Here is a 27,308-nt window from a genome sequence, read left to right as displayed (position 1 = left end):
AATAGGTCGTAAGTATGTGGTAATCAATTTATTGACTAAAAATTTTGTAAAAGATACCTTTTATTTAAAGTGGCCTATCGTATAGTTACTATAATGCTAGTGCTCTCTACATTTTCATTGTAATATTACTGAAGAAGTAAAAATTAATCATTATTGTTCTCCCCACTCTAATATTAATTCAAAAATCATAATTGTACACATAGGGTACAACGTAATGTTTATATATATGTGTGTAATGTAGTATGATTAAATCATGCTAATTAACATACTATGACCTTACTTTGCTTACTTATATTTTGTGGTGAGGCATTTGAAATTTACTCTTAATTGTTTGAAATACATTATTATTATTGCTATTGTTATCTCTGTCTTCTCTTTGCAAATAAATACATCATTATTTACTATAGCCACCCTGTTGTGCAAAGATTTCAAAAACTATTCTCCTATGTGAAATTTGTTCCCTTTTCTTTTTCAAAAAAAAAAAAAAAAATCCACCCGCTGTCTTAGCATTGGTGAAGTTAAAAATAGAACCAGTGTGTTTTAGATTCCTCTCTAAGTGTCTTTATTTTTAAGAATTTTTTTTTTTTTTTTTGAGACGGCGTCTTGCTCTGTTGCCCAGGCTGGAGTGCAGTTGGCACCATCTTGGCTCACTGCAATCTCCACCTCCCGGGTTCAAGCGATTCTCCTGCCTCAGCCTCCCATGTAGCTGGGATTACAGGTGCGTGCCACCACGCCTGGCTAATTTTTGTATTTTTAGTAGAGATGGGTTTCACCATGTTGGCCAGGCTGGTCTCAAACTCCTGACCTCAGGTGATACGTCCGCTTCAGCCTCCCAAAGTTCTGGGATTACAGATGTGAGCCACCGTGCCTAGCTAGAATGTGTGTATTTTAAAAAGTTAATCCTTCACAGATATTTATCTTAGGGAGAGGCTGGTGTCATGAAAAAAGCTGTGGACTAAGAATGGGAAGACAAAGATCTTTTGTATTGGCACTACCAGCTGTGTCCCTCTAAGGGGGTAATTTTTGCCTTTTGAAGACGTTGGGAGGGTTAAAGTTCAGGAAATTATTTTTAAAACTGTTTCAGTGAATATTTAGAAAAATATTAGTGGAGATAGAATTAATTGCTCTGCAGTGGAGTGGCTCTCTTTCTACATTTTCTTTTTTTTTGAGACGAGTCTCGCTCTGTCCCCCAGGCTGGAGTGCAATGGTGCGATCTCAGCTCACTGCAACCTCCGCCACCCGGGTTCAAGCGATTATCCTGCCTCAGCCTCCTGAGTAGATAGGATTACAGGCATGTGCCACCACACCCAGGTAATTTTTTTTTTTGTAGTTTTAGTAGAGACAGGGTTTCACCTTGTTGGCCAGGCTGGTCTTGAACTCCTGACCTTGTGATCCATTCACCTCTGTCTCCCAAAGTGCTGGGATTACAGGTGTGAGCCACCGTGCCTGCCCTCTTTCTACATTTTCTAGTGTACTCCCATTAGGCTGTAAACCTATTTCAAGTTGAACAATAAGAAATTTCAGCATAGCTCTGCACATCATTTTTTCTCCATATCTTGTATTCACACCTTAAGAATTTGTTACTAGTTGAAATGATAAGCCAGCAAACATAATCTAATCTTTGTGACTATTTGCATAGATTGGAGGGCAAGTACAATGTAAATGGAATGTATATAGAGAAAGGGTAGGTTAAAAGGTAGCTTATAGCTTGCTTACCTTTTACTACACAGTTGGAATTTAAGAACTGATTCTTAAAAGAACACCAGTTGAATGATGAATTGCTTTTTTCCCTCTGGTGTAGTGTGTATGGCTGTATATATACATATTTTTATTTTAATTTTTTTTTTAATGGGAGGAGGGAGGATGCCAGAAACATTTAAAGGTTGTACTCTGCCAATGTGATAGTTTTAAGTACTTGAGGGGGTGGAGAAGCACCACACGCATCTTCTAAACAAAGATGGGAAATATCATATCATTATAAGAATGTATATACAGTATTAAGCAATTACAAGATTTTGGGCCGGGCATGGTGGTGCTTTGGGAGACCAAGGCAGGGAGGTGGGTGGATCACTTGAGCCCAGGAATTGGAGACCAGCCTGGGTAACATAGTGAGACCTCGTTTCTACAAAAAATAAAAAAATTGGCTGGGCATGGTGGCTTACACCTGTAATCCCAGCACTTTGGGAGTCCGAGGTTGTCAGATCACCGAGATCAGAAATTCGAGACCAGCCTGACCAACCTGGTGAAACTCCGTCTCTACTAAAAATACAAAAATTAGCTGGGCATGGTGGTGCATGCGTGTAATCCCAGCTATTTGGGAGGCTGAGGCAGGAGAATTGCTTGAACCCAGGAGGCAGAGGTTGCAGTGAGCCAAGATCACACCACTGCACTCCAGCCTGGGCAACAGAGCAAGACTCTGTCTCAGAAAAAAAAAAAAAAAATAGCTGGACATGGTGGCATGAGTTTCTAGTCCCACCTACTTGGGAGGCTGAGGTGGGAGGATTGCCTTAGCCCAGGAGGTCGAGGCTACTGTGAGCTGTGATTGTGCCACTGTCTCAAAGAAAAAAAAAAGATTCTGGTACTATTTGAAATTGTAGTACTGTTAATCAATAATAAATGATTGCTGTCTCTTAAGGAACTTAATATCTAGAAACGTTTTTTTTTTTCTTGTAAAAGGGAATTATAAAAGTTACTTCTTTTAAATCACTTATGTCAATCTGATTAAAGTGTGTTTAGTATAAAATGTAACAAAAGAAAAAGATAGGGTTTGTGTAGACTGTGGGTTTAAAGTGGCTTAAGTGATGATTTTGAAGTTTCCTAGGTGTCTTATACTTAAGGCTAAATACAAAGACCTCAGTAAATTTCTGGCTACTGCTGAGCATGGTGGGAGCATCGTTTCCTGTTCTTACTAGTATGTTTCAGCAGCTAGCAAAAGCTGTCTTCATTTAATACATTTTCCTACAGTTAAAATAATAGTGTGATTGTCTTGAAAGGCGTCTTCCTTTTTCAGTATTTGATTTGTGAGACCATATCTTCTGGAATTACTTGAGACCTCTAATTAAATTGACATTTAAATTTTTTTATTTCATTTTCTTTTAGAGTTGGAGGTCTTGCTATGTTGTGTGGACTGGCCTAGGATGATGATGATGATGATTTTTTTCTTTAGAGACACTGTCTTACTGTGTTGCCCAGGCTGGTCTCAAACTCCTGGGCTCAAGTGATCCTCCTGTTTCAGCCTCCTGAGTAGCTGGGATTACAGGTGTGAGCTACTGCAGCTGGCTTGGCCTAGGATTATTTTTATTTTTATTTATTTAATTTTATTTTTTCCTTTTTTTGAGATGGAGTTTCGCTCTTGTTGCACAGGCTGGAGTGCAATGATGCCGTCCCAGCTCACCACAGCCTCCGCCTCCCAGGTTCAAGTGATTCTCCTGCCTCAGCCTCCCGAGTAGCTGGGATTACAGGCATGCACCACCACACCTGGCTAATTTTGTATTTTTAGTGGAGACAGGATTTCTCCATGTTGGCCAGGCTGGTCTTGAACTCTTGATGTCAAGTGATCCACCTGCCTCGGCCTCCTAAAGTGCTGGGATTACAGGTGTGAGCCACCGCGCCTGGCCAGGATTATTTTTAAAGAGAAGATTTAACATATGTAATTGTTAGAAAATCTTATAAACATGTCATTCCCTGGGAATGTGCTTCAACCTGTTGGCTAAAGGAACTTTATCAGAATAACTACAGTTATTATCTATTTTCAGGAGTTGAAAAAAATGGTTGCATACATTTCTTTTTTTTTTTTTTTTTTTTGAGGCGGAGTCTCGCTGTGTCACCCAGGTTGGAGTGCAGCGGCGCGATCTCAGCTTACTGCATGCTCCACCTCCCGCACTCACGCCATTCTCCTACCTCAGCCTCCCGAGTAGCTGGGACTTCAGGCGCCTGCCACCACGCCCAGCTAATTTTTTTGTAGTTCTAGTAGAGACGGGGTTTCACTGTGTTAGCCAGGTTGGTCTTGATCTCCTGACCTTGTGATCCTCCCGCCTTGGCCTCCCAAAGTGCTGGGATTACAGGTGTGAGCCACCACACCTGGCCCATTCATTTCTTATATTGGTAAACATCACTTCACCTTTACCTTGATTATAAAGTCCCTGTCTACTTTTTAGATTCTTTAGAGTTCTGCAGTGTGTAACTCTTTTTTTTTTTTTTTTTTGAGACGGAGTCTCGCTCTGTTACCTAGGCTGGAGTGCAGTGGTGCAATGTAACTCTTAGTGATTCTTAATCTTCGTTGGAATGGGCTATGTTTGGCCTTTTTTTTTTTGGAGACTGAGTCTCACTCTGTTCTCCAGGCCAGAGTGCAGTGGCGAGCTCTCGGCTCACTGCAACCTCCGCCTCTGGGTAAGCGATTCTCCTGCCTCAGCCTCCTGAGTAGCTGGGATTACAGATGTGCACCACCACGCCTGCCTAATTTTTTTGTATTTTTAGTAGAGACTGGGTTTCACCATGTTGGCCAGGCTGATCTTGAACTCCTGAACTCAGGTAATCTGCCTGCCTCAGGCTCCCAAACAGCTGGGATTACAGGAGTGATCAACTGCGCCTGGCCTATGTTTGGCATTTAACTGGTGGGGGAGGGATGCATATCTTTGTACACTTTCAGCCTTTTTTGTCCTTCATCTATTAAAGAGGTCGTAGAGTAAGATATTTCCTTTCAATCTTGGCAATTTCCCAGGCCAAATGATATGTTTCTAGGGTACTTCCAGGACTTACTGACAAAAGGGGAAGATAAGTGATGCAATTGAGAGCTGAAGTAGGGTCTCTTTTTTTTTTTTTTTTTTTTTTTTTTTTGAGTCTCGTTCTGTCGCCCAGGTGGGAATGCAGTGGCGTGATCTTGGCTCACTACAACCTCCGCCTCCCGGGTTCAAATGATTCTCCTGCCTCAGCCCCCTGAGTAGCTGGGATTACAGGTGCTGCACCACCAGGCCTGGCTAAGTTTTTGTGTATTTTTGGTAGAGACAGGGTTTCACAATGTTGGTCAGGCTGGTCTCGAACTCCTGACCTCATGATCCGCCCGCCTCGGCCTCCCAAAGTGCTGGGATTATAGGCGAGAGCCACTGTGCCCAGCGAAGCAGGGTCTCTTTTTAAGGTTGTAAGCTAGCTTCGGTTAGAAATAAAGGCAGAGAGCCACTCCATACCTGTAATTCTAGCTACTGGGGAGGCTAAAACCAGAGGATCTCTTGAGCCCAGGAGTTCAAGGCTGCAGTGAGCTGTAATCACACACTGCACTACAACGTGGGCAACATAGAGTGAGACCTAATTAAAAAATAAATAAATAAATAAATGCAAGGAAAAAGTCATGAACTTGGTGCATTTAGGTGTACAATTAGTTGGCATAAACGATTTTTTTTTTTTTGAGATGGAGTTTCTCTCGTTGCCCAGGCTGGAGTGCAGTGGTGCAGTCTCGGCTCACTGCAACCTCCGCCTCCTGGGTTCAAGTAATTCTCCTGCCTCAGCCTCCCGACTAGCTGGGATTACAGGCGCCCGCCACCACGCCCAGCTAATTTTTGTATTTTTAATAGACGGGGTTTCGCCATATTGGCCAGGCGGATCTTGAACTCCTGACCTCAAGTGATCCATCCGCCTCAGCCTCCCAAAGTGCTGGGATTACAGGCGTGAGCCACTATGCCAGCCAAGAATTTTTAAAAAAGGAGTTTCATTCAGCCCACCTTATTCCTCTGCAGGGCACCTGTGTGCAAGGCAAAACTGCTCAACCCTACTCAGCAGCCCTGTGAAAGCTGCTGAAAGGATGAGCAGATTGAGGCCTGAACTGTATCTTGGATTTAGCAGCCTGGAGGTCATAATGGATTTTGCCAAGAGTGATGGGGCAGAAATTGGACCAGTTTGTATTAAGGAGCTAGAAGAAGTGAAGAAATGGGAGAGGGGAGTCTAGACAACTTTAGTTTGGCTGCAGCAAGTAAAGGCAGATTGTTTGATGGAGGGACATGTGGGATTGATGGAGTTTTTCCTTTTTATATGTTTTTGTATTTTTAAATGGGATACATTGAAAGTGTTGCATGTTTATGGGGGGATTTAGTTCAGTGGGAAAGTATTTGAAAAGTTACAGTAAGGTGGAAGTAGATGGAATCCTAAGTAAGGTCTAGAATCGGGTGCAGGTATTTTATGGTATCTTCCCCACCCCACCCCGAGACGGAGTTTCGCTCTTATTATTGCCCAGGCTCTGGATTGCAGTGGTGCAGTCTTGGCTCACTGCAACCTCCACCTCCTGGGTTCAAGCGATTCTCCTGCCTCAGTCTCCCGTGTAGCTGGAGTTACAGGTGCGCATCACCACACCCAGCTAATTTTTGTATTTTTAGTAGAGATGAGGTTTCACCATTTTGGCCAGGCTGGTGTCCAACTCCTGACCTCAAGTGATCCACCCGCCTTGGCCTCCCAAAGTGCAGGGATTACAGGCGTGAACCACCGTGCCCAGCTTTTTTTTTGTTGGTGAAGTAGAATGTGTGTATGGGGAGGGGAGGTGATAGGATATTTTGGAATTTGAAGAGAATGGGAATGTCTGGATAGTGCATGTATAGAATGGGAAGTAAACACTGGAGGACCTGGAGTATGGTGCTTATTGATGGATCGTTGGGTTTATCCAGGATTGGGGTTTTGCCAGATGGGTGTGATGAAAACCTTAAGAGTTAAGGGTATAGGCAAGAGTGTTGTTGAAATGATACACAATGAAATCTAAGCTGGTTAAAGAAGTGAGGAAGGGGCCGGGCATGTTGCCTCACGCCTGTAATTCCAGCACTTTGGGAGGCCGAGGCGGCTGGATCCCTTGAGGTCAGGAGTTCGAGACCAGCCTGGCCAACATGGTGAAACCCCGTCTCTACTAAAAATACAAAAATTAGCCGGGGTTGGTAGCAGGGGCCTGTAATCTCAGCTACTTGGGAGGCTGAGGCAGGAGAATCACTTGAACCTGGAGGTGAAGGTTGCAGTGAGCCAGTATTGTACCACTATACTCCAGCCTGGGCAACAAAGTCAGAGTCTGTCTCAAAAAAAAAAAAAAAAAAAAATGAAATGAAGAAGGAGGAGAATACTTGGATTGGGATAAAGTAGAAAGAGTCACTGGAATTAAAGTTAACTAAAAAACTCATAAACTTTAGAATGGTATTGAGAAATTGTAACGTGAACTGAAAAAGGCTCATGGGATTTTAGAGCCAAGAAGGCCTTGAGTGGCAGTTCCTACCTTAGTAGGAATAGCTTCAGTGGTGTGTTGCAGGTGGAACCCAGATTAAAGTGGGTTAAAAAGTAAGTGAAGGCAAGGAAGATAAAATTTTCAACAGGTTTGTCTGTGAAGAGTCCAGGCTATTAGATTGATAGAGGGAGAAAGGCAGTTAAAGGGTTTTTTTGTTTTTTGTTTTTTGTTTTGAGTCAGAGTCTCACACTGTTGCCTGGTCTGGAGTGCAATGGCGCGACCTCAGCTCACTGCAACCTCCGCCTCCGGGGTTCAAGTAGTTCTCCTGCCTCAGCCTCCCAACTAGCTGGGATTACAGGCGCCCGCCACCACACCCGGCTAATTTTTTGTATTTTTAGTAGAGACGGGGTTTCACTATGTTGCCCAGGCTGGTCTCAAACTCCTGAACTCATGATCTGCCTGCCTCACCCTCCCAAAGTGCTGGGATTACAGGCGTAAGCCACCGTGCCCGGCCTTATTTTCTTAATTTTTAGATTTATTATATTATTATTATTGTTTTTTTGAGATGGAGTCTCTCTGCTGCCCAGGCTGGAATGCAGTGGTGCAATCTCGGCTCACTGCAGCCTCTGCCTCCCGGATTCGAGCGATTCTCCTGCCTCAGCCTCCTGAGTAGCTGGGATTGCAGGCGCCCGCCACCACGCCTGGCTGATATTTGTATTTTTAGTTGAGACGGGGTTTCACTACATTGGCCAGGCTGGTCTTGAACTCCTGACGTCATGATCCACCCACCTCGGCCTCCCAAAGTGCTGGGATTACAGGTGTGAGCCACTTCACCCGGCCTTTATTTTATTTTTTTTTTGAGACAGAGTCTTGCTCTGTCACCAGACTGGAGTGTAGTGGCATGATCTTGGCTCACTGCAAGCTCTGCCTCCCGGGTTCAAATGATTCCCCTGCCTCAGCCTCCCAGGTAGCTGGGACTACAGGTGCGTGCCACCACGTGCAGGTAATTTTATTTTTTCTATTTTAGTAGAGATGGGGTTTCACCATTTTGGCCAGGGTGGTCTCAATCTCCTGACCTTATGATCTGCCTGCCTTCGCCTCCCAAAGTGCTGGGATTACAGGCGTGAGCCGCCGTGCCCGGCCATTTTTTGTTTTTTGTTTTTTTTTAAAGTAAGACTTTTGAGAGTGCTCATATGTTGATGATGTGATAAGCAGTAGTAAAATGGGAGATTTTGCAACGTACAAAAGAAACAGGCCGGGCACGGTGGCTCAAGCCTGTAATCCCAGCACTTTGGGAGGCCAGGGTGGGTGGATCACGAGATCAGGAGATCGAGACCATCCTGGCTAACATGGTGAAACCCCGTCTCTACTAAAAATACAAAAAATTAGCCGGGCGTGGTGTTGGGCGCCTGTAGTTCCAGCTACTCAGGAGGCTGAGGCAGGAGAATGGCGTGAATCCGGGAGGCGGAGCTTGCAGTGAGTCGAGATCACGTCACCGCACTTTAGCCTGCGCGACAGAGCAAGACTACATCTCAAAAAAAAAAAAAAAAAAAAGACAAGACATACCTTGGAAAATGGGGGGAATAGACAGATCCAGACGATCTCTATGGATAGGAGGTTTATTTGTTCCATTATGCGAAGATGATGGGAAGAAAAGCTGTATGTGCAGATGCAGGTGAATTTGTGGATATATTAGAAGGAAGATGACAGGCAGTGATGGAGTGTTGAAGAACTCAAACATTAGACAGTACTGGGTCTGTGTTCTGGCTCTGCCTTTTACAAGCTGTGCAACCTTAGGCCAGTTATGAAACCTTAGTTATCAAGTTATAACTAATAGGATCGTGTTGAACATGAAATGACATGATAAACATATGTAAACTGCTTGGATCAGTTGCCCACTAGCTCTTGTTAGGAGCTAAAATGTTAGCTCTTGCTGAGGGTGCTGTCAAATGGCTTCTACTTCTCATGAAGCAGAAATCTATAAGGTCATCCACTGGTAGTGGTGGGAGAAGGAAGAAGGTGCAGAAAGTTTTACAGATGTTTTGGAAAGGAAAGAAACCTGGTGAGGGAAATGTGGGCAACTTCAGAGGCCCACTTGAAGTCAGAGAAAAGGAGCACTGGGGCATGGAGGTGAGGGGGTACTTTCTTCAGCTTTTCTCTGAAGACAATTATGCATGTAAAACAAAGGTTAAAATCAGATCTATTCCCCTCCTGGAGTTACTGGCTTCATTTGCTCCTTCTGGCTAATTTGATTGGAGGTCTGAAAATAGAGAATGTTAGAGGTTCCTTGGAAGGAAAATAAGCAACACTGAAGTCAAATCTTTATCATGTTTGCTAGAAGTGTTATTAAAAAACAAAATTTATGGCCGGGTGCAGTGGTTTATGCCTGTAATCCCAACCCTTTGGGAGGCTGAGGTGAGTGGATCACTTGAGCCCAGGAGTGCGAGACCAGCTTGGGCAACATTTTGGGAATGTTGTAGGGAATGGGACAAAAAAAATACAAAAGTTGCTGGGCGTGGTGGAGTAAGCCTGTGGTCTCAGCTACTTGGGAGGCTGATGTGGGAGGTTTGCTTGAGCTCGGATTGCGCCACTGCACTCTAGCCTGGGTGACAGGGTGAGACCCTGTTTCAAAACAAACAACTTTTTTTGAGCTACAGTATATTTAATGGTTTTAAATATGAGTGCAGAGTAAGAGGGAGTCCAGTCCATAAGATGACCCTTGCTTCTAATACTAGTTGCAAGTTTGGGGGTTCCCAAGACCACTCTTTTTTTTTTTTTTGAGACAGGGCCTCTCTCTGTCACCCAGGTGAGAGTGCAGTGGCATGATCACGGCTCACTGTGCCCTGACCTCCTCCCTCCCAGGTTCAGGCAGTCCTCCTACGTCAGCCACCTGAGTTGCTGGATCTACGGGCGCATACCACCTCGCCTGGCTAGTTTTTCTATATTTTTTAGAGACAGTTTCACCATATTGCCAGGCTGGTCTCAAACTCCTGAGCTCAAGTGATCTGCCTGCCTGGGCCTCCCAAGGTGCTGGGATTACAGGCTTGAGCCACTGTGCCTGGCCAAGACCACTCTTAGGTTGGATGATTTGCCAGGAGGACTCACTAGAACTCATTGAAAGCTCTCATACCCATGGTTAGAGTTTATTGCAGTTTAGGGATTCAGATTAGAATGAGCCAAGGGTAGAGGTGCATAGGGCAGAGTTCGGGGAAGTTCCAAATGTTGGCGTTTCAAATCGTCCTGTCCCTGTAGAGTTGTGAAAAATGATACCTTCCTGGTGGCACTGGTGTGCGACAATACTCATGGATTATTGCCAACCAGGGAAGCTCACTCTATTTTTTATGTCCAAAGTTTTTACTGGGGTTCCATGGTTGCATGCCCATGTGGCTAACCTTAGTCTCCAGCCCCACTGGAGGTCAAGCTGATCCATGTGACTCAAAGCTCCCACCATAAGTCACATTATTAGACTCTGCTGTGGCCTAAAGCCCCCAGATGAACAAGGACACCTTCCCCCCACCGCCACCCCCCCTTTTTTTTGGAGATAGTCTTGCTCTGTTGCCCAGGCTGGAGTGCAGTGGCATGATCTCAGTTCACTGAAATCTCAGCCTCCTGAGTAGCTGGGATTATTACAGGTGCCCGTCACCATGCATGGCTAATTTTTGTATTTTTAGTAGAGACAGGTTTCACCATGCTGGCCAGGCTGGTCTCAAAATCCTGACCTCAAGCGATCCACCTGCCTTGGCCTCCCAAAGTGCTGGGATTACAGGTGTGAGCCACTGCTTCTGGCCAGGACCCTCTTATTAGGTATGACATTTCAAGAGTTTAGAGATTACCTTCCAGAATTCACAGGTAAAAGCCAGACCTCTCCTTGGTGAAGATACAATTCTTTACAATTTTACAATAGTTAAGTATATCTTATCAGTCTATATTGGCTGTTTAGTTGACAGACAGTTAAAAATTGGTGACAGTCCAGATGTGGTCACTCATGCTTCTAATCCTAGCATTTTGGGAGGCTGAGGTGGGAGGATTGCTTGAGTCCAGGAAATTGAGAGCAGCCTGAGCAACATAATCAGACACCTGTCTCTACAAAAAACATAAAAATAAAAAATTAGCTAAATGGAGTGGCATGCACCTGTGGTCCCAGCTGTTTGAGAGGCTGAACCCATGAGGTCGAGGCTGCACCCATGAGGTCGAGGCTGCAGTGAGCTATGGTCATGCCAGTGCACTCCAGCCTGGGTGACAGAGTGAGACCCTGTCTCAAAAAAGGAAACAAATCACCCATAAATGGATAATTAAGATTTGGTTATTATAGACACTTAATACTGAGGTAAACTAGTTTTACCAATAAATTATATTAATTTAATATTTCAGTATTGCAAAACTGATGCATACTCATTTATAATTTTGACATGGAATGGTTCTGTTTTATTAAATTTGAACTTAAAGTTCTCTGCAAGAAGAGATTTGTATAATAAATTCCCTGAGCCTCTCAAATTAATATTTTAGCCATAGACTCATATTTAGAGCAGTGTTTCTAATGTAATGATACAAGGCCCAGGGTTATTCATAGTTTCACCCTTTCTCTTATTCCTCATTTAGGCATGTTTGAATCCAGGTAAGAGGCATTACAGGGGAAAACCTTGAATTTATTTTTGAAGGGTAAATCATTTCCAAGTGGTATTAACCATTAGTATGGAAAGCAACATATCCTGTAACTGCTCTGTGACAGTGAGACTATCTTTGCTACTTTAGAGAATAAGTACATTCCTACTTCATTGGCTTTAGTGCAAATCTCATTTCCTGGTTTATATCCATTACAAATTAGATCTCACCATGAGAGCAAAATCCCTTGATAAACCTAGGTAAAAGCAATTTGAAGTAATATGATGCTTACTCCAGTGACACCACTAGGTGTGGTGTTTGCATCAAGTCATTTTGGGGTGCTTTATGGAAATACTTCCTAGTAGGGAATTCCCTGACTTCACACTTTCCAGAGATGACGCTCTCTCTCTTTTTCTCTCTAATACTTACAAGAATGGACTGCAAGGCTACATTTAGTCAGGCGATACCATCCCCAGCACATGGTGGATTGTTGGTGTGAGGTCTAAGGATTCCGGTCATTTGAAACGAATGGCCTCCTAGATTTATGGCATTTTTCTGTATATTGAGAATAGGTAACTAAAATAAGTGGTAACTATATTTGCATGTGATTTGTATGTTATAGTTAACATTTAAATTCTCATATGTACTAAAATTTTTTTGGTTGCCACATTAAGCCTCTTTATCCTGTAAGGCACAGAGTGGCTTTCCACCTCAATTTTTGCTTTAATGTATGAACCCTAATGGGACCATAGTTCAACTAAAGGCACCTAACTCATGAATGATATTTGCTCCATGTTTGAACAACAAATGTTTTAACCCACTGTCTTCACTAATATTGTAACTACTGTCTTACAGATTGACTTGATGCAAAACATCACAAAGGCTCCATATTATACAGTATGCGATTTTTGAGGTATGAGCTTTAGAAACTTACCTCTCATGTGGCATGTACATCAGGCTTTAACTTCAGTTTGATCGTTGTGGGGAAATTTATGCATTTCTTTTTTTTTCTCTCCATGATATTTTTAGAATATTAAAGGGGCTGTAGAGGTATTTTTGGATCCTTGCTAGGATTCTTAGACTTAACAGATAGATTTTCTTTTTTCACTAAATTGAGACACTAATTCTGGCAGATGATATCCCTTTCAGCTCTTCTAACTAACTAGCCTAACATTTATGCCTGCTTCTTGGGAGTTCAAATCTGCAGTTTCTATTTTGTGGCTTTGATTGCCTCATTTTAAGTGCTCATTTCCGTTCTTTAACAGTTTTCTATTTATTGGACTGGGATGATCTTGTTGGTGCTAACAGCCTGACATTGACATTTTTTGAAACCTAAGCAGTCAAGATTGTATAAAAATAGAAATTTCATATAAATGCTAAACCATTTTGTGCTTTTAGGTTCAGAATGCTTACAACCTGAGTTCTGGTTGGGGATGCTTTGATCAATTTGTATTAAAATAATTTGGCAACTAGGGAGTTTTTAGGTATTTCTGAGACAGTGGCTCTATTCCAGTTAGTTTTGTTATATTTCTGAAAACACAAATTTTTTTTGGGAAAAAAATCTCAGTGTTCATAACTGAGGGGATTTAGAAACCTTATTTCTAACCAATGGGGAAGCGGCTCCTGGTTTTACAGTTTAGTTTGAAATCAGATGCTTCCTAGTTGGAAACACATTGTTGGTAGCAACAGATTACCTGGTTTCTTCAGTGAAGTATTTAAGTTGCTCTATATTGACTGTAAAAACTTGTCTTGATTATATTCATATACTCATGAACTGTTTGTACATTGTCTTTTAGACTGGAAACTTCGAGTTTATTTTGTATTATGGTCATAATAACTTTTAACATACCCTGCAAACTAAGCGTTTCTTTATAATTCATTATCTTATTTAAGCCTCACAACAACCTTGCATGTTAGGTAGGTATCATCCTCATTTTATGCAAGAGACAACCAAGGCTTGGAGATCAAGTAATTTGTGCAAAGGCACACATACTTTTCAGTGCTGGAACTGGGATTTGAGCCCAGATCTTTTTTTAACTTGTATTCTCTGCTGCCTTATGGTACTACTGTGTCACCAGAAAATGATACAAATATTTAACTCTTAATAGTAAAGGTAGTGTAGGAGATAAGTAAACATGATGAAAACAGGAAGTGAAGATATGTTTAAATATTGGCAGACTTCATTTATCTTTGTGTTTCCGAATTAGACAAGTGCTTATTTTATTCGCTCATCTAATAAGAGCTTACTGTGGCATACATATAAAGTTCAAACTCTGTCAGAAAAGATTATAAGCTCTCTTACGTTTCAGTCTCCTTTCAGAAAGTAATGGTATGCTATGATTTATATAGATGCATGTTAAATGTGCTATTTTTAGGTACATAAGGAATGTCTTTTCATTAGTTTAAAAAAGTTATGGTCCATTGAGTTAATATTTTAATGCTTATAGACTTAGTATACTCAGAAAATATTCTCATACATTTTTCTTGAAATTCCATAGATTTTATTTTCCCTTATATTCGAAGTACTTAGCTTTATGAATAAGTGAACTTTGAATATTAGAAGATACTCCTTATGGAGCCTTAGTCATTTTAGTATGCTAGGTTTTGAATTTCATGAAGTTTCAGATTGAGATCCTTTATAAGTAATGACTTGTACCAGTTAGATATCCAAGTTTAATTGGTCTTGTTTTCTGCATTCTGTATTAACAGTGGTTGCAGTAAGTGCAGATCAAGGTGTCCAACTGATTGAGCTCATGTGAAGTTTTATGTTTAGTATTTTTGGAAGCAAGGAAAGACTAATAAACTCTAAACGAAATATATACAGTATACAAACACTGCTGTCACTTTTACACCATAGAGGGAGGGGCAAAGCATAGAGGAATAGCTTAGTTTCTGGCCTTGCCGGTGTCCTAAACTTTTCTAAAAGATTCAGGTTCTAAAAGGTTGAGAAAGCATTTAGTAAATATCATAGAAGTGATTTTCTTTTTTTTTTTTTCTCAAAGTTGTTCCTCTCAGGAGAAAATCAGTAGGGGAAGAACTTACTTGGATTTTTCATATGCTATAATAGATTATTTTGTTGTCTTCTTTCTTGATAGTTTATGATTGATGGCTGAAAGAGTAACACTCATGAGAAGTCTTGTAACTCAGCTCTGTTTTACTTATGAGGCAGTTGAAGCGTAGAGCAGACACTTAGATGAGGACACACTTTTACCCTTGGCTGTACCCTACTTGTTTACTAATAAGCATCAGGTATTATTCTAAACAGTACCTGAATTTTAAATAGATTACGAACTACAACTTTCTGATATAACTTTATTGCATTTCTGATACCTTTTATTTTCTTAAAATGTCTTCTTTTTTAATTTTTAAAATTTTGATTGCTACTCTTTACAATTAAGGCATCTTCAACGGGGTCTTCAATACTACAGTACCTAATCAGTACTTAGAAAATAACTTGGTAAGACATTGCCCGTCCCTGACATGCTGCCAGTGTTTTTTATTTTTATGACAGGAAAGGCTGAAGTTTTTTGACTGATTAACCCTCTCCATGGGGGAGAATTTAGAAAGAATTATTCTTATTATCAAGTCATGTGAGGAGAACACTGGACCAGAGTAACCAATTGTCCTGTTTTGCCTGGGACAGGAGACTTTCAATGCTAAAACCAGCAAAGTCACCCTAATCCCAGTAGTGATTCATATTTCTGAATGGGTCTTTAGAACAGTAGAAGAGACTGAAACGTTGGCATTTCATCCATTGAGAATCTCTTCCCAGTGAAAGACTTCTTATTAGACAGCTGAGTGCTTACATATAATATATAGTACATATTACACTAAATACAATAGTAATGGTTAAATGTAAAATTTGGGAGAAGAGAGGCTTGTATAAAGAAATATTTATTTATGTTATTTAAAGTTCTAATCTTAAACTTTTCTCTTTTTATAGAACTGATAGTGCATCAGCCGACCCAGATAATTTAAAATATTCTTCATCCAGAGATAGAGGTGGTTCTTCCTCTTATGGACTGCAACCTTCAAATTCAGCTGTGGTGTCTCGGCAAAGGCACGATGATACCAGAGTCCACGCTGACATACAGAATGACGAAAAGGGTATATATATTTTCTTATTGCTACAAGCATGTTTTTTGAACCTACCTATCCCACCTTCCTGCCTTCTTATACCCCCAACTTTCTTGCTTTCTTCTAATATATTTAAAATATGAATAACAAATGCAGTGTTATCTCTGAAAACTTCATAGGACGTTTATCCACTTTATTGTTTTTAAAATTTAAAATTTTTTCCATACATAATTCATAAATGCAGTTTTCTTACAAGGAAGATACAATACTATTTTTGTTTTTATTTTCAAAAATATTTAGCTAAGGTTGAAGTTCCTCTTGGCTACTATCTCTAAACTTCAAGAAAGTTTTAAAACAAGGTGCAAAATTTGATTTAATTTAGTTTTCATTTCTTTGCTTATTTTCCAATGAAGGGATCAAAATAAAATTAATTTAACTTCAAAGGTGTATTAAAAGAAATCAAAATGATTTTCAAGGCAGACAGTACAGGAAAAAGGTAGGAGAAGCAAAGGCTGGTTGAGCTGCAGATTGAGTAATAAGATCCTGAGCTATCAGGAAATTGAATGAATGAAACGAACAATCAGATTTAAATAACGTACCCATTGCTGTTTGTAGGTGGCTACAGTGTCAATGGAGGATCTGGGGAAAATACTTATGGTCGGAAGTCGTTGGGGCAAGAGCTGAGGGTTAACAATGTGACCAGCCCTGAGTTCACCAGTGTTCAGCATGGCAGTCGTGCTTTAGCCACCAAAGACATGAGGAAATCACAGGGTAAGGCTGGGAAAACGGGGACCAATCACATACACCTTCCAAAGACTTGTATCTCCTCTTATTCTGGATGCCTCTTACTAATGCCTTGCACAGGCATAAGTTGATTAGCCTACTGTGCAGGTAAAAATTGTTTACATTCTTTTCCCGTGAATTGTTAATTTCCCACTAGAAAGGTTATAGTACATTTTAAAAGAGAATTCTCTTAAAACAAGATTAGAAGACTGGATAAGATCTTACAGAAAAGGTTTACCCAATTATCGTGGATATTGAATGTATAGTGCATGGTAGGCTCTTACTACAGCAAATCCTTGAACTCTTGGGCCTGTGGAGGATATAGATATATATAGAGAGGGGGTACTTTTCTGTCTTTTTTTTTTTTTTTTCCTCTTTTAAGTTCAGGGTACATGTGCAGGATGTACAGGTTTGTTATGTAGGTAAACGTGTGCCATGGTAGTTTGCTGCACAGATCATCCCATCATCTAGGTATTAAACCCACCATCCATTAAGCTATTCTTGCTGATGCTCTCCTTCCCCCTGCCCCCTAGAGTGGGTACTTTTCTGGTTTTTTTTGTTGTTGTTGTTTTCAATATATTTTTTTGAGACAGAGTCTTGCTCTGTCACCCAGGCTGGAGTGCAGTGCTGCAATCTCTGCTCACTGCAACCTCCGCCTCCCAGGTTCAAGTGATTCTCGTGCCTCAGCCTCCCAAGTAGCTGGGGTTACAGGTGCATGCCACCACACCCAGCTGATTTTTGCATTTTTAGTGGAGACAGGGTTTCACCATGTTGGCCAGGCTGGTCTCGAACTCCTGACCTCAAGTGATCACGCGTGCTCATTACAGGCGTGAGCCACCGGGCCCTGCCTAGAGTGGGCACTTTTCTAAAGTTAAATACACTGATAGCATTTCTGCCTTATGACGTAGCCTCACTGTATAGGTGAGTGCCTTGGAAGTTCAGAGGATTGGCCAGGTGCAGTGGCTCATGCCTGTAATCCCAGCACTTTGGGAGGCTGAGGCGGGCGGATCATGAGGTCAGGAGATCGAGACCATCCTGGCTAACACGGTGAAACCCCGTCTCTACTGAAAATACAAAAAATTAGCCGGGCACGGTGGTGGGCGCCTGTAGTCCCAGCTACTCGGGAGGCTGAGGCAGGAGAATGGCGTGAACCCGGGAGGCGGAGCTTGCAGTGAGCTTAGATCGCGCCACTGCACCCCAGCCTGGGCGACAGAGCGAGACTCTGTCTCAAAAAAACAACAACAAAAAAGAAAGTTCAGAGGATTAGAGGTGATGATAATTTTTTTCCTTAAAGAGAAATTTATCGGTAAAGCTGAGTTATGGGGCTTTGTCAGATGTAATTACTTTTTGGACATTTAGTTTTTGACTTTTTTTTTTTTTTTTTTTAAATACTGTGTGTGTGCTTTGTGTATCTTGGTGAAAATCTTTGTGCCTGTAGCTTTTATTGTTGGTATATAACTTTTAAAAAACTGATTTCTTTTTATGTTTTCACAAGTGGAATGAATTCAAAGGCTATGCTGTTTGTTAAAATAGAGTATTTGAAGCCTGAGACTTATGATATTATAGAAGCTAAACAGCGACTCTAAAGTAGTTCAGTAAACAATGCCTCTTCTTCAAAGGCTCAGGGTCATGTAGTTTGCTAGTGACAGAATTGTAAGTAGAGCCTAATTTCCCAGCTGGTAACTTGATGACATTTTTGGTATCTGTCCTTATTGAAATACTCTATGGGCTGGGGATTTGTAAAAATCCTATTCTTTTCTCAGACATTGTAGTTTCTTTTTTTTTTTTAACTTTTAAGTTCAGGATACAAGTGCAGATTTGTTACATTGGTAAACTTGTGTCATGAGAGTTTGTAGTATAGATTATTTTATCACCCAGGTATTAAGCCTGGTACCCATTGGTTGTTTCTCTTGATCCTCTCCCTCCTCCCACCCCCTACCCTCCAAAAGGATCCAGTGTATGTTGTTCCCCTTTATTTATTTATTTATTTATTTATTTATGAGATGGAGTATCTCCCTGTCACCCAGGCTGGAGTGCAGTGGCGCGATCTCAGCTCATTGCAGCCTCCACCTCCCAGATTAAAGTGATTCTCCTGCCTCAGCCTCCCGAGTAGCTGGGATTACAGGAGCGCACCACCAGGCCCGGCTAATTTTTTGTATCTTCAGTAGAGACGAAGTTCCACCATGTTGGCCAGGCAGGTCTTAAACTCCTGACCTCGTGATCTGCCCTCCTCGGCCTCCCAAAGTGCTGGGATTACAGGTGTGAGCCACCATGCCCAGCCTTCTGGTTTCTTTTATTATCAATTTTTTCTCATACCTTAGAAATGAAACTGTCAGACCCTTTGTGATTTGTTGCTTACATATGTATTGGCTAATTATGGTAAATAGCACAGTTGAAAATGTTTTGCAAAAATTGAGGTTTTTTTTGTTTTGTTTTTTGAGACAGTCTCGCTCTGTCACCCAGGCTGGAATGCACTAGTGTGATTTCACTGCAACCTTCGCTTCCCAGGCTAAAGCGATCCTCCCACCTCAGCCTCCTGAGTAGCTGGGATTACAGGCATGTGCCACTATGCCCAGCTAATTTTTGTATTTTTCGTAGAGATGGGGTTTTACCATGTTGCCCAGGCTGGTCTCGAACTCCTGGGCTCAAGTGATCTGCCTGCCTTGGCCTTCCAAAGTGCTGGGTAATTACAGGCAAGAGCCACCTCGCCCAGCAAAAATCTAGTTTTTAAAGGCATCTTTATTATACTCATAGTATTCACTATTGTTTGCTTGTTCTTGTGGTTAAAAAATAAGGGGAGAAAAGTTGTGGTTTGCTACCTTTCTAGTGGAGGCATACCTTGCATGTGGTAGATGATAATTAGACATTTGTTGAACTAAATGTGTGAAAACTTCATCCCAGGGAAATGATGATAATGTGAATAAGAGGCTTTCCTCCAGTGGGATACCTAGATGATTAGTAGAAGCCTATATCCTGTTTTTACTCGATTGAGACTTTATCCGTACCCCTTGGAAGTTGTTTAATTTACCTACACCCAGGCTCTTTACCTGCATGTTGAAAACAGTTTGGAATGGACACAAAGAAAGTTGTTACTAAGGCCTTTCTTTTTTCTCTCCCAGCCAGTCCTCTGGATTGAGGTGTTCGGTTGGCCTAGGGTTATTCATTTCTCGTTTCCTTCAGCAAATATTTTTTTGAGGGTCTGTTATGTGCCAGGTACTCTGCCGGGATCTGGAATATAGAGATGAACAGAAGAGTGATAGGACCTATATTCCCTGAGCTTTTATTGACCAGTGGACTGTGACTTTTGATGTAATTTTATTTTTGAGAGAGGGTCTTGCTCTGTCACCCAGGCTGGAGTGCAATGGGGTGATCTCGGCTCACTGCAACCTCCACCTCACGGGCTCCAGTGATTCTCCTGCCTCAGCCTCCCGAGTAGCTGGGACTACAGGTGCACACCACCTTGGCTGGCTAGTTTATGTAATTTTTTGTATGTCTGTGGAGACAGGGTTTCACCATGTTGCCCAGGCTGGTCTCAAACTCCTGAACTCAGGTGATCTACCCGCCTTCCAAAGTACTGGGATTACAGGCATGAGCCACCATAATAATTTAATTATTATTTAAATAATTTTTAATTTGAAAAATTTAAAAATATCTTTGCTTATTTATACTCAATGGACAACAAAATGTTTATATATTCACAGAGAGATCGATGTCTTATTCTGATGAGTCTCGACTGTCGAATCTTCTTCGGAGGATCACCCGGGAAGACGACAGAGACCGAAGATTGGCTACTGTAAAGCAGTTGAAAGAATTTATTCAGCAACCAGAAAATAAGCTGGTAAGTATAGTATGTTTGGAAATATGAGGATTTTTGTGTTTCCATAATAAACTAGGTAATGCTACCTTGAGTAGTTTAAGAATGGGGAAAGTCTGTATTATGATGATCGAGAACTTAATGCTCTCTAATATGTAATTTCTTTTTCTTCTTAAAGACAAGATCTTGCTCTGTCGCCCAGGCTGGAGTGCAGTGGCACAATCATAGCTCACTGCAGTCTCAAACTCCTGGATTCAAGCTATCCTCCCGCTGTGGCCTCCTGAGTAGCTGGGACTTCAGGCATGTGCCACTACACCTGGCTGAGGTGGAAGAATCACTTGAGCCCAGGAATTCAGGGTTGCAGTGAGATACGATCACACCTCTGCATGTCAACCTGGGCGACAGAGGGAGTCCTTGTCTCTTAAAACAACAACAGAAATGTAACAAAGTATAGGAAGGGTTAAATTTTTTTCTTCACTTTCTTTACACCAATTAAGAACTTGATATGGGCCAGGTGTGGTGGCTCATGCCTGTAATCCCAGCATTTTGGGAGGCCAAGGCGGGCGGATCACCTGAGTTCAGGAGTTCGATACCAGCCTGCCCAACATAGTGAAGCCCCATCTCTACTAAAAATACAAAGTTAGCTGGGCGTGGTGGCACATGCCCGTAATTCCAGCTACATGGGAGGCTGAGCAGGAGAATCGCTTGAACCCAGGAGACGGAGGTTGCAGTTAGCTGAGATCATGCCATTGCACTCCAGCCTGGGCAAAAAGAGTGAAACTCCATCTTGGAAAAAAAAAAAAAGAACTTGATAATGAGCAGGAGAAAATTAATGAAAATGGTCTAGTGAGGCAGATGACACTTGGATCAAAGCAAGTTTCTCCTCCTTCCAAATTTTATTATGAGAAGTTTCAAATATATAGCAAGTTGAAAGAATTTGACATTGAATCTGTTAAACCCATCATCTAATTTTTGTCATTAACATTTTACCCTAAATACTGCCTTGTCACATATCTCTCCATCTATCCCTCCATCCATCAGTTTTTCAAATGGATTTCAAAGTAAATAAAACAAGCTTTTTGAGTTTATTTTTTTGTTGATGATCACAGCTCTATGTTTCCAGTGGGTGAATTTCTTTCATAGTCTGAAAGGAAACATGACATTCCTGATACATGCTCATTGGGGACTGGGAATAATAAAGTAAAGTACTGTTGAATTAGAATTTGGAGGAGAAGACAAGTAAAAAAGTACACAATGCTATTCTTAAAAGTATAGGAATTTGAAGTTTTTATAAATGTGTTTTCTTTTAAAGGTACTAGTTAAACAATTGGATAATATCTTGGCTGCTGTACATGACGTGCTTAATGAAAGGTAAGTAACTAATAATGGTTCAGTTTAAATGACTTTAAAATATATTTTTAGAAATTACTTAACAATAGACAAGAAGATAAACCCACTGGCTTTGTTTATGAACATCTATTGACATTTCAGTGGGTCTTGTCATTTTTATCTGCATTAATTATGTGTTAATTACGGTTGAATACAAATGGAATCCACTTGAAAAGAATATTTATTTTTTGAGCCAGAGTCTCACCCTGTCGCCCAGGCTGGAGTGCAGTGGTGCGATCTCAGCTCACTGCAACCTCCACCTCCCGGGTTCAAGTGATTCTCCTGCCTCAGCCTCCCAAGTAGCTGGGACTACAGGTGTGCACCACCACTGCCAGCTAATTTTTGTATTTTTAGTAGAGACAAGGCGGAGCTTGCAGTTTCAACATGTTGGCCAGGCTGGTCTCAAACTCCTGACCTCAGGTGATCCACCCACCTTAGCCTCCCAAAGTGTTGGGATTACAGACATAAGCCACCGTGCCTGGCTGGAATATTTTATTTTTTTAATTTGCTAGTCTCACTGGATAACCGAGTCTTGACTTATGGAATGGCATAAACTCTTGATGCAGGCATGAATGAATAAAATTAGTTTTTGTAAACTAGAGAATTTGAAACTGCTTGGAGAATAGAGGTTAAAAAGGAGTTTCCTTCTTTGGGTAAGAGTGGATCCAAACCATATGTTCTCTGGCTACTAGAGTCTCCAGAGGTGTGTGGTCATTTCTTGTTATGGTGATTCCCAAAGATTTGCAATGTTGGCAAGTACCCAAAATTTATCTCAGCTAGTCATAAACCTTAGTGCCTTTTGATGGTTTTATTTTATAGAGTTACTCATTACTGTTATCCTTTCAAGTTTCTGTATTTAACTATTACCATTTTTTATTTTATAGTCATTACATATTGGATATTATGTAGAATGTAGTTATGTATAGTGTGTTTTATCTAATTATTTGTTGCTGCCCTTTTCTGAGAGTTATTTAATACAGTTTGAGATGGAATTTAGCATTTTTGGGCCTTCCCTCACTGTTTGTAAATAATTGATTTTGTAAAAAGAAAGTAATATCAGACAGATACTTGAGGGCAATGCAGGCTAGACAGACTGTAGTATTTAGAGTGGAGAAAATTTCAACCTTTTATGTAGTTTGAATAGAAATTTAAAAAACCACTTAAGACATTCTTTTGTAAGATGTATTACTCGTGTCATCATAGAAAACTTAAGCCTTTTGTGTGTGTTTTTTGTTTGCATTAAAATAAACACAGTAGCAAATTGCTACAGGAGTTGAGACAGGAGGGAGCTTGCTGTCTTGGCCTTCTTTGTGCTTCTCTGAGCTATGAGGCTGAGAAGATCTTCAAGTGGATTTTTAGCAAATTTAGCTCATCTGCAAAAGATGAAGTTAAACTCCTCTACTTATGTGCCACCTACAAAGCACTAGAGACTGTAGGAGAAAAGAAAGCCTTTTCATCTGTAATGCAGGTAAGAATGAAGGGGGAAAAATGCATGATGTACTTGGGAAGAAAATTGTCCCTTAACACATGTCCTTGGAGGGGAGCTTGAAGAAGGGAAACATAGAATAGGGGTTATCTACTGATAGGAAATATGTTTTAAAAATTCCTCTTTCTCAGTTTGAGTAAAGGATACACTGTTCAAGGATCAGTGCTACATACATATATGCATATATGTGGAGAAAGAGGGAGAGATTTCTTCTAAGAAATTGGCTTACACGCCGGGTGCGGTGGCTCACGCCTGTAATCCCAGCACTTTGGGAGGCCGAGGCAGTCGGATCATGAGGTCAGGAGATCGAGACCATCCTGGCTAACATAGTGAAACCCCATATCTACTAAAAATACAAAAAAAATTAGCCGGGCGTGGTGGTGGGCACCTGTAGTCTCAGCTAATTGGGAGACTGAGGCAGGAGAATGCCGTGAACCTGGGAGGCGGAGCTTGCAGTGAGTCGAGATCGCGCCACTGCACTCCAGCCTGGGCAACAGAGTGAGACTCTGTCTCAAAAAAAAAAAAAAAAAAAAAAAGATACACGTTGAAGTTAGATTTGAAATAAGTTAGTTTTAAGATTTTTTTTCCTCAGCCAAGCGTGGTGGCCTATATGCCTGTAATCCCAGCACTTTGGGAGGCCGAGGTGGGAACATCATGAGGTCAAGAGATCGAAACCATCCCGGCCAACATGTTGAAACCCCGTCTCTACTAACAATACAAAAATTAGCCAGGCATGGTGGCACGCGCCTGTAGTCCCAGCTACTCAGGAGGCTGAAGCAGGAGAATCGCTTGAACCCGGGAGGCTGCGGTTGCAGTGAGCCGAGATCACACCATTGCCTGGGCAACAGAGCCAGACTCTGTCTCAAAAAAAAAAAAGGATTTTTTTCCTCTTTGGTTTTTAGAAATGTTTTTTTGGGATTGCTTAGGACCAGAATGATTTGCAAATTTGAAAATAAGAACTCCATTAGGAATGCTGGATAGAAGAGTGCTTCACATTTGTAGAGGGAGACAAGAACTAAATATCACAACTTCTTTCTGAGCCTTTTGGTTTGCTAACGTGCCCCAAATTCTTTTTCCAAATGGTATAAGATAATTATGTGTAAATGAATACCAGCTCTACTTAGTTTTATTTCACATTTGTGTATCTGAATATATTAAAACATCATTCCTTTTTTTTTTTTTTTTTTTTTTTGATGGAGAGTCTTGCTCTGTTGTCCAGCCTGGAGTGCAGTGGCATGATCTCGGCTCACTGCAACTTCTGCCTCCCAGGTTCAAGCGATTCTCCTGCCTCAGCCTCCCAAGTAGCTGGTATTACAGGAGTGTGCCACTAGCCTGGCTAAGTTTTGTAGTTTTGATAGAGATGGGGTTTCGTTGTGCTGGCCATGCTGGTCTTGAACTCCTGACCTCAAGTGATCCTCCTGCCTCGGCCTCCCAAAGTATTGGGATTACTGTCATGAGCCACCACACCTGGCCTAAAAGATCATTGATTTAGTTTTGAGTAAGATTTTAGGTGATTAAATTATAGTATTGATGTGTTTGGAATATCTGATATTAGGGTTTTTTGTTTTTTTTTTTTTTTTACTGTTTTTGATATGCTTTATTTTGGGTATGTAGTTTAAAAAATATAAAGGAAATATAAGGAATGTTCTTTTTTTTTTTTTTAAATAAAAAGTGTATTTTTAACTGGGCATGGTGGCTCACTCCTGTAACCCCAGCACTGTGGGAGGCTGAGGCTGGTGAATCGCCTGAGTCCAGGAGTTTGAGACCAGCCTGGGCAACATGGTGAAACCCTGTTTCTATGAAAAAAAAAAAAAAGGAAAAAAAATAAGTCAGGCGTGGTGGCATGCACCTGTAGTCCCAGCTACTTGGAGGCTGAGGCAGGAGGATTGCTTGTGCCTGGGAGGTTGAAGCTACAGTGAGCTATGGTCAAGCTACTGCACTCCATTATAGGCAACCCTATCTCAAAAAAACAAAACAAAACATTTTTCCCCTTGATTATAGAGGTTTGAGAAAAATTTGAGGGAAGATTCAGAAAATTACCTGTAACTAAACAGAATGCAACCAGCTCGGGCTTATTCTGCATGCACAATTATGAACATTTTCCCAGCTCTTGTGAAAATTCTCACATTCATAGAAAGATAGATGCACCAGTAAAATAAATACCTGTAAATATGATAATAATTTCATAATATATGCTTCACCTAGATTTACCAGTTACTAATATTTTGCCACAGTTTTATTTTCTCACACACTTTTGTTGAACATCTGAAAACCATACACATGATGACAGTTCACCCCATAATGTTTTAGTATGCATCTCCCAAGAATAAGGTTTTTCTTCTGTATAACAGGAATATTGTAATCATACCTAAGTAAATGAATTTTATTACATATGTGTTCTATATTCAAATTTCTGTAATTACCCCTAAGATGTCTTTTAAATGATTTTTAGCATTGATAGTCTGTGCCTGTGTAGATTATAACATTGGCTATTGCAAAATAATGGTTTTCTTTTTCTCTCTTTTTTTTTGAGACATAATCTTGCTCTATTGTCCAAGCTGGAGGGCAGTGGCACGATCTCGGCTCACTGCAACCTCCGCCTCCCAGGTTCAAGCAGTTTTCTTGCTTCAGCCTCCTGAGTAGCTGGGATTACAGGCATGTGCCACTGTGCTCTGCTAATTTTTATATTTTTAGTAGAGACGGAGTTCATCATGCTGGCCAGGCTGGTCTTGAACTCCTGACCTCAAGTGATCCACCTGCCTCGTCCTCCCAAAGTGCTGGGGTTACAGGTGTGAACCACTGCACCCAGCCTAAAATGATGGTTTTCTGATTCTAGCATTTCTTTTATAAGATTGCTATGTAAAGCAGAGCTTTTCCTTTTTTAGGGAAAAATGTTTTCTAACAGCTGCAAAATAAATATTCTTTCAATGGAATGACAAATAATTATTTATTATTTTATTTTTGCCCTATATTTATTTTAAAATTTTATGTATAATGGTAACCTGAGGCTGCATGTTATTTATGTGTGGTCCCATACTGATCTTCTTTAATTTTAATATGAAGCAAGTAGTAATATACTAAAGCATAAATTATATAAAATTTGCTTTATATTTTGGATTGCAAAGTAATTGTTGTACTTTATAGAAAAGTTTCCCAAATCCATTTTACTTTTTTGTATTTGAAATTTAATCACAGGTAGAATCTTAAAGAGAGCATTTAGGGATATTGTAAACAGATGTTATTAAGGACTAATGTTAACTGATGTCAAAGGACTAATATTAACAAACATTGAAGAAGAGAAAACAGTATTTGTTTTTAGCTTAACATCTTAGTGGAGTGAAATATTTTCAATTTATTTTATTTATTTATTAATTTTTTTTTTTTTGATATGGAGTCTGGCTGTATTGTCCAGGCTGGAGTGCAGCGGTGCAATCTCAGCTCACTGCAACCTCTGCCTCCTGGGTTCAAGCGATTCTTGTGTCTGAGCCTCCCGGGTAGTTGGGATTTACAAGTCAATTTTTTTTTTTTTAACTAAAACTACAGAATCTATTTTTCTTGGTCTCATATTCAGTTTTTTATGTAGTCACTTAGTAAGTAATGAACCTAATTTGCTTGTTTTGTCCCTATTTTGTTGAATGTTCACGGTTTGTAACTTTTTATTTTTAAGCTTGTAATGACCAGCCTGCAGTCTATTCTTGAAAATGTGGATACACCAGAATTGCTTTGTAAATGTGTTAAGTGCATTCTTTTGGTGGCTCGATGTTACCCTCATATTTTCAGCACTAATTTTAGGGTGAGTTCCTCATTCCGCTTTTCAGATCATGGGGTGAGGGGGATGGTTGTGTGTGTGAGGATCTGAGGAAACAGATGGAAAACAATGCCTCTGCTCCTTTGAATATAATCAGTGATATTTGAGGTTCCAGGGTTAAATACCGCATTTTTCTTTCTGACATTCATACCTTAAAATATTT

The 27,308-nt window shown here is 40.8% G+C and overlaps 1 protein-coding gene across 4 annotated transcripts in view; it reads left to right on the top strand.

Moving 5' to 3' along the window:
• SMG1 (SMG1 nonsense mediated mRNA decay associated PI3K related kinase) overlaps positions 1–27,308 on the top strand; it is a 115,475-nt gene that overhangs the window by 13,869 nt on the left and 74,298 nt on the right. Inside the window, exons 2-8 of one of the 4 annotated variants that reach the window (XM_055100223.2) lie at positions 12,644–12,701; positions 15,732–15,895; positions 16,481–16,636; positions 20,350–20,486; positions 21,775–21,833; positions 23,106–23,319; positions 27,005–27,130. In XM_055100223.2, the coding sequence (XP_054956198.2) occupies positions 12,688–12,701; positions 15,732–15,895; positions 16,481–16,636; positions 20,350–20,486; positions 21,775–21,833; positions 23,106–23,319; positions 27,005–27,130 (870 nt within the window). In that variant the 5' untranslated portion in view covers positions 12,644–12,687. The remainder of the gene's footprint in view (positions 1–12,643; positions 12,702–15,731; positions 15,896–16,480; positions 16,637–20,349; positions 20,487–21,774; positions 21,834–23,105; positions 23,320–27,004; positions 27,131–27,308) is intronic. The other 3 variants (XM_055100222.2, XM_063598472.1, XM_055100224.2) reach the window with 3 other exon arrangements.

The sequence above is a fragment of the Pan paniscus genome, chromosome 18 (assembly GCF_029289425.2).
Source record: "Pan paniscus chromosome 18, NHGRI_mPanPan1-v2.0_pri, whole genome shotgun sequence".
Lineage (NCBI taxonomy): Eukaryota > Metazoa > Chordata > Mammalia > Primates > Hominidae > Pan > Pan paniscus.
Note: the sequence above shows the minus strand (reverse complement) of the source record. Positions and strands in the feature narration are given on the sequence as shown.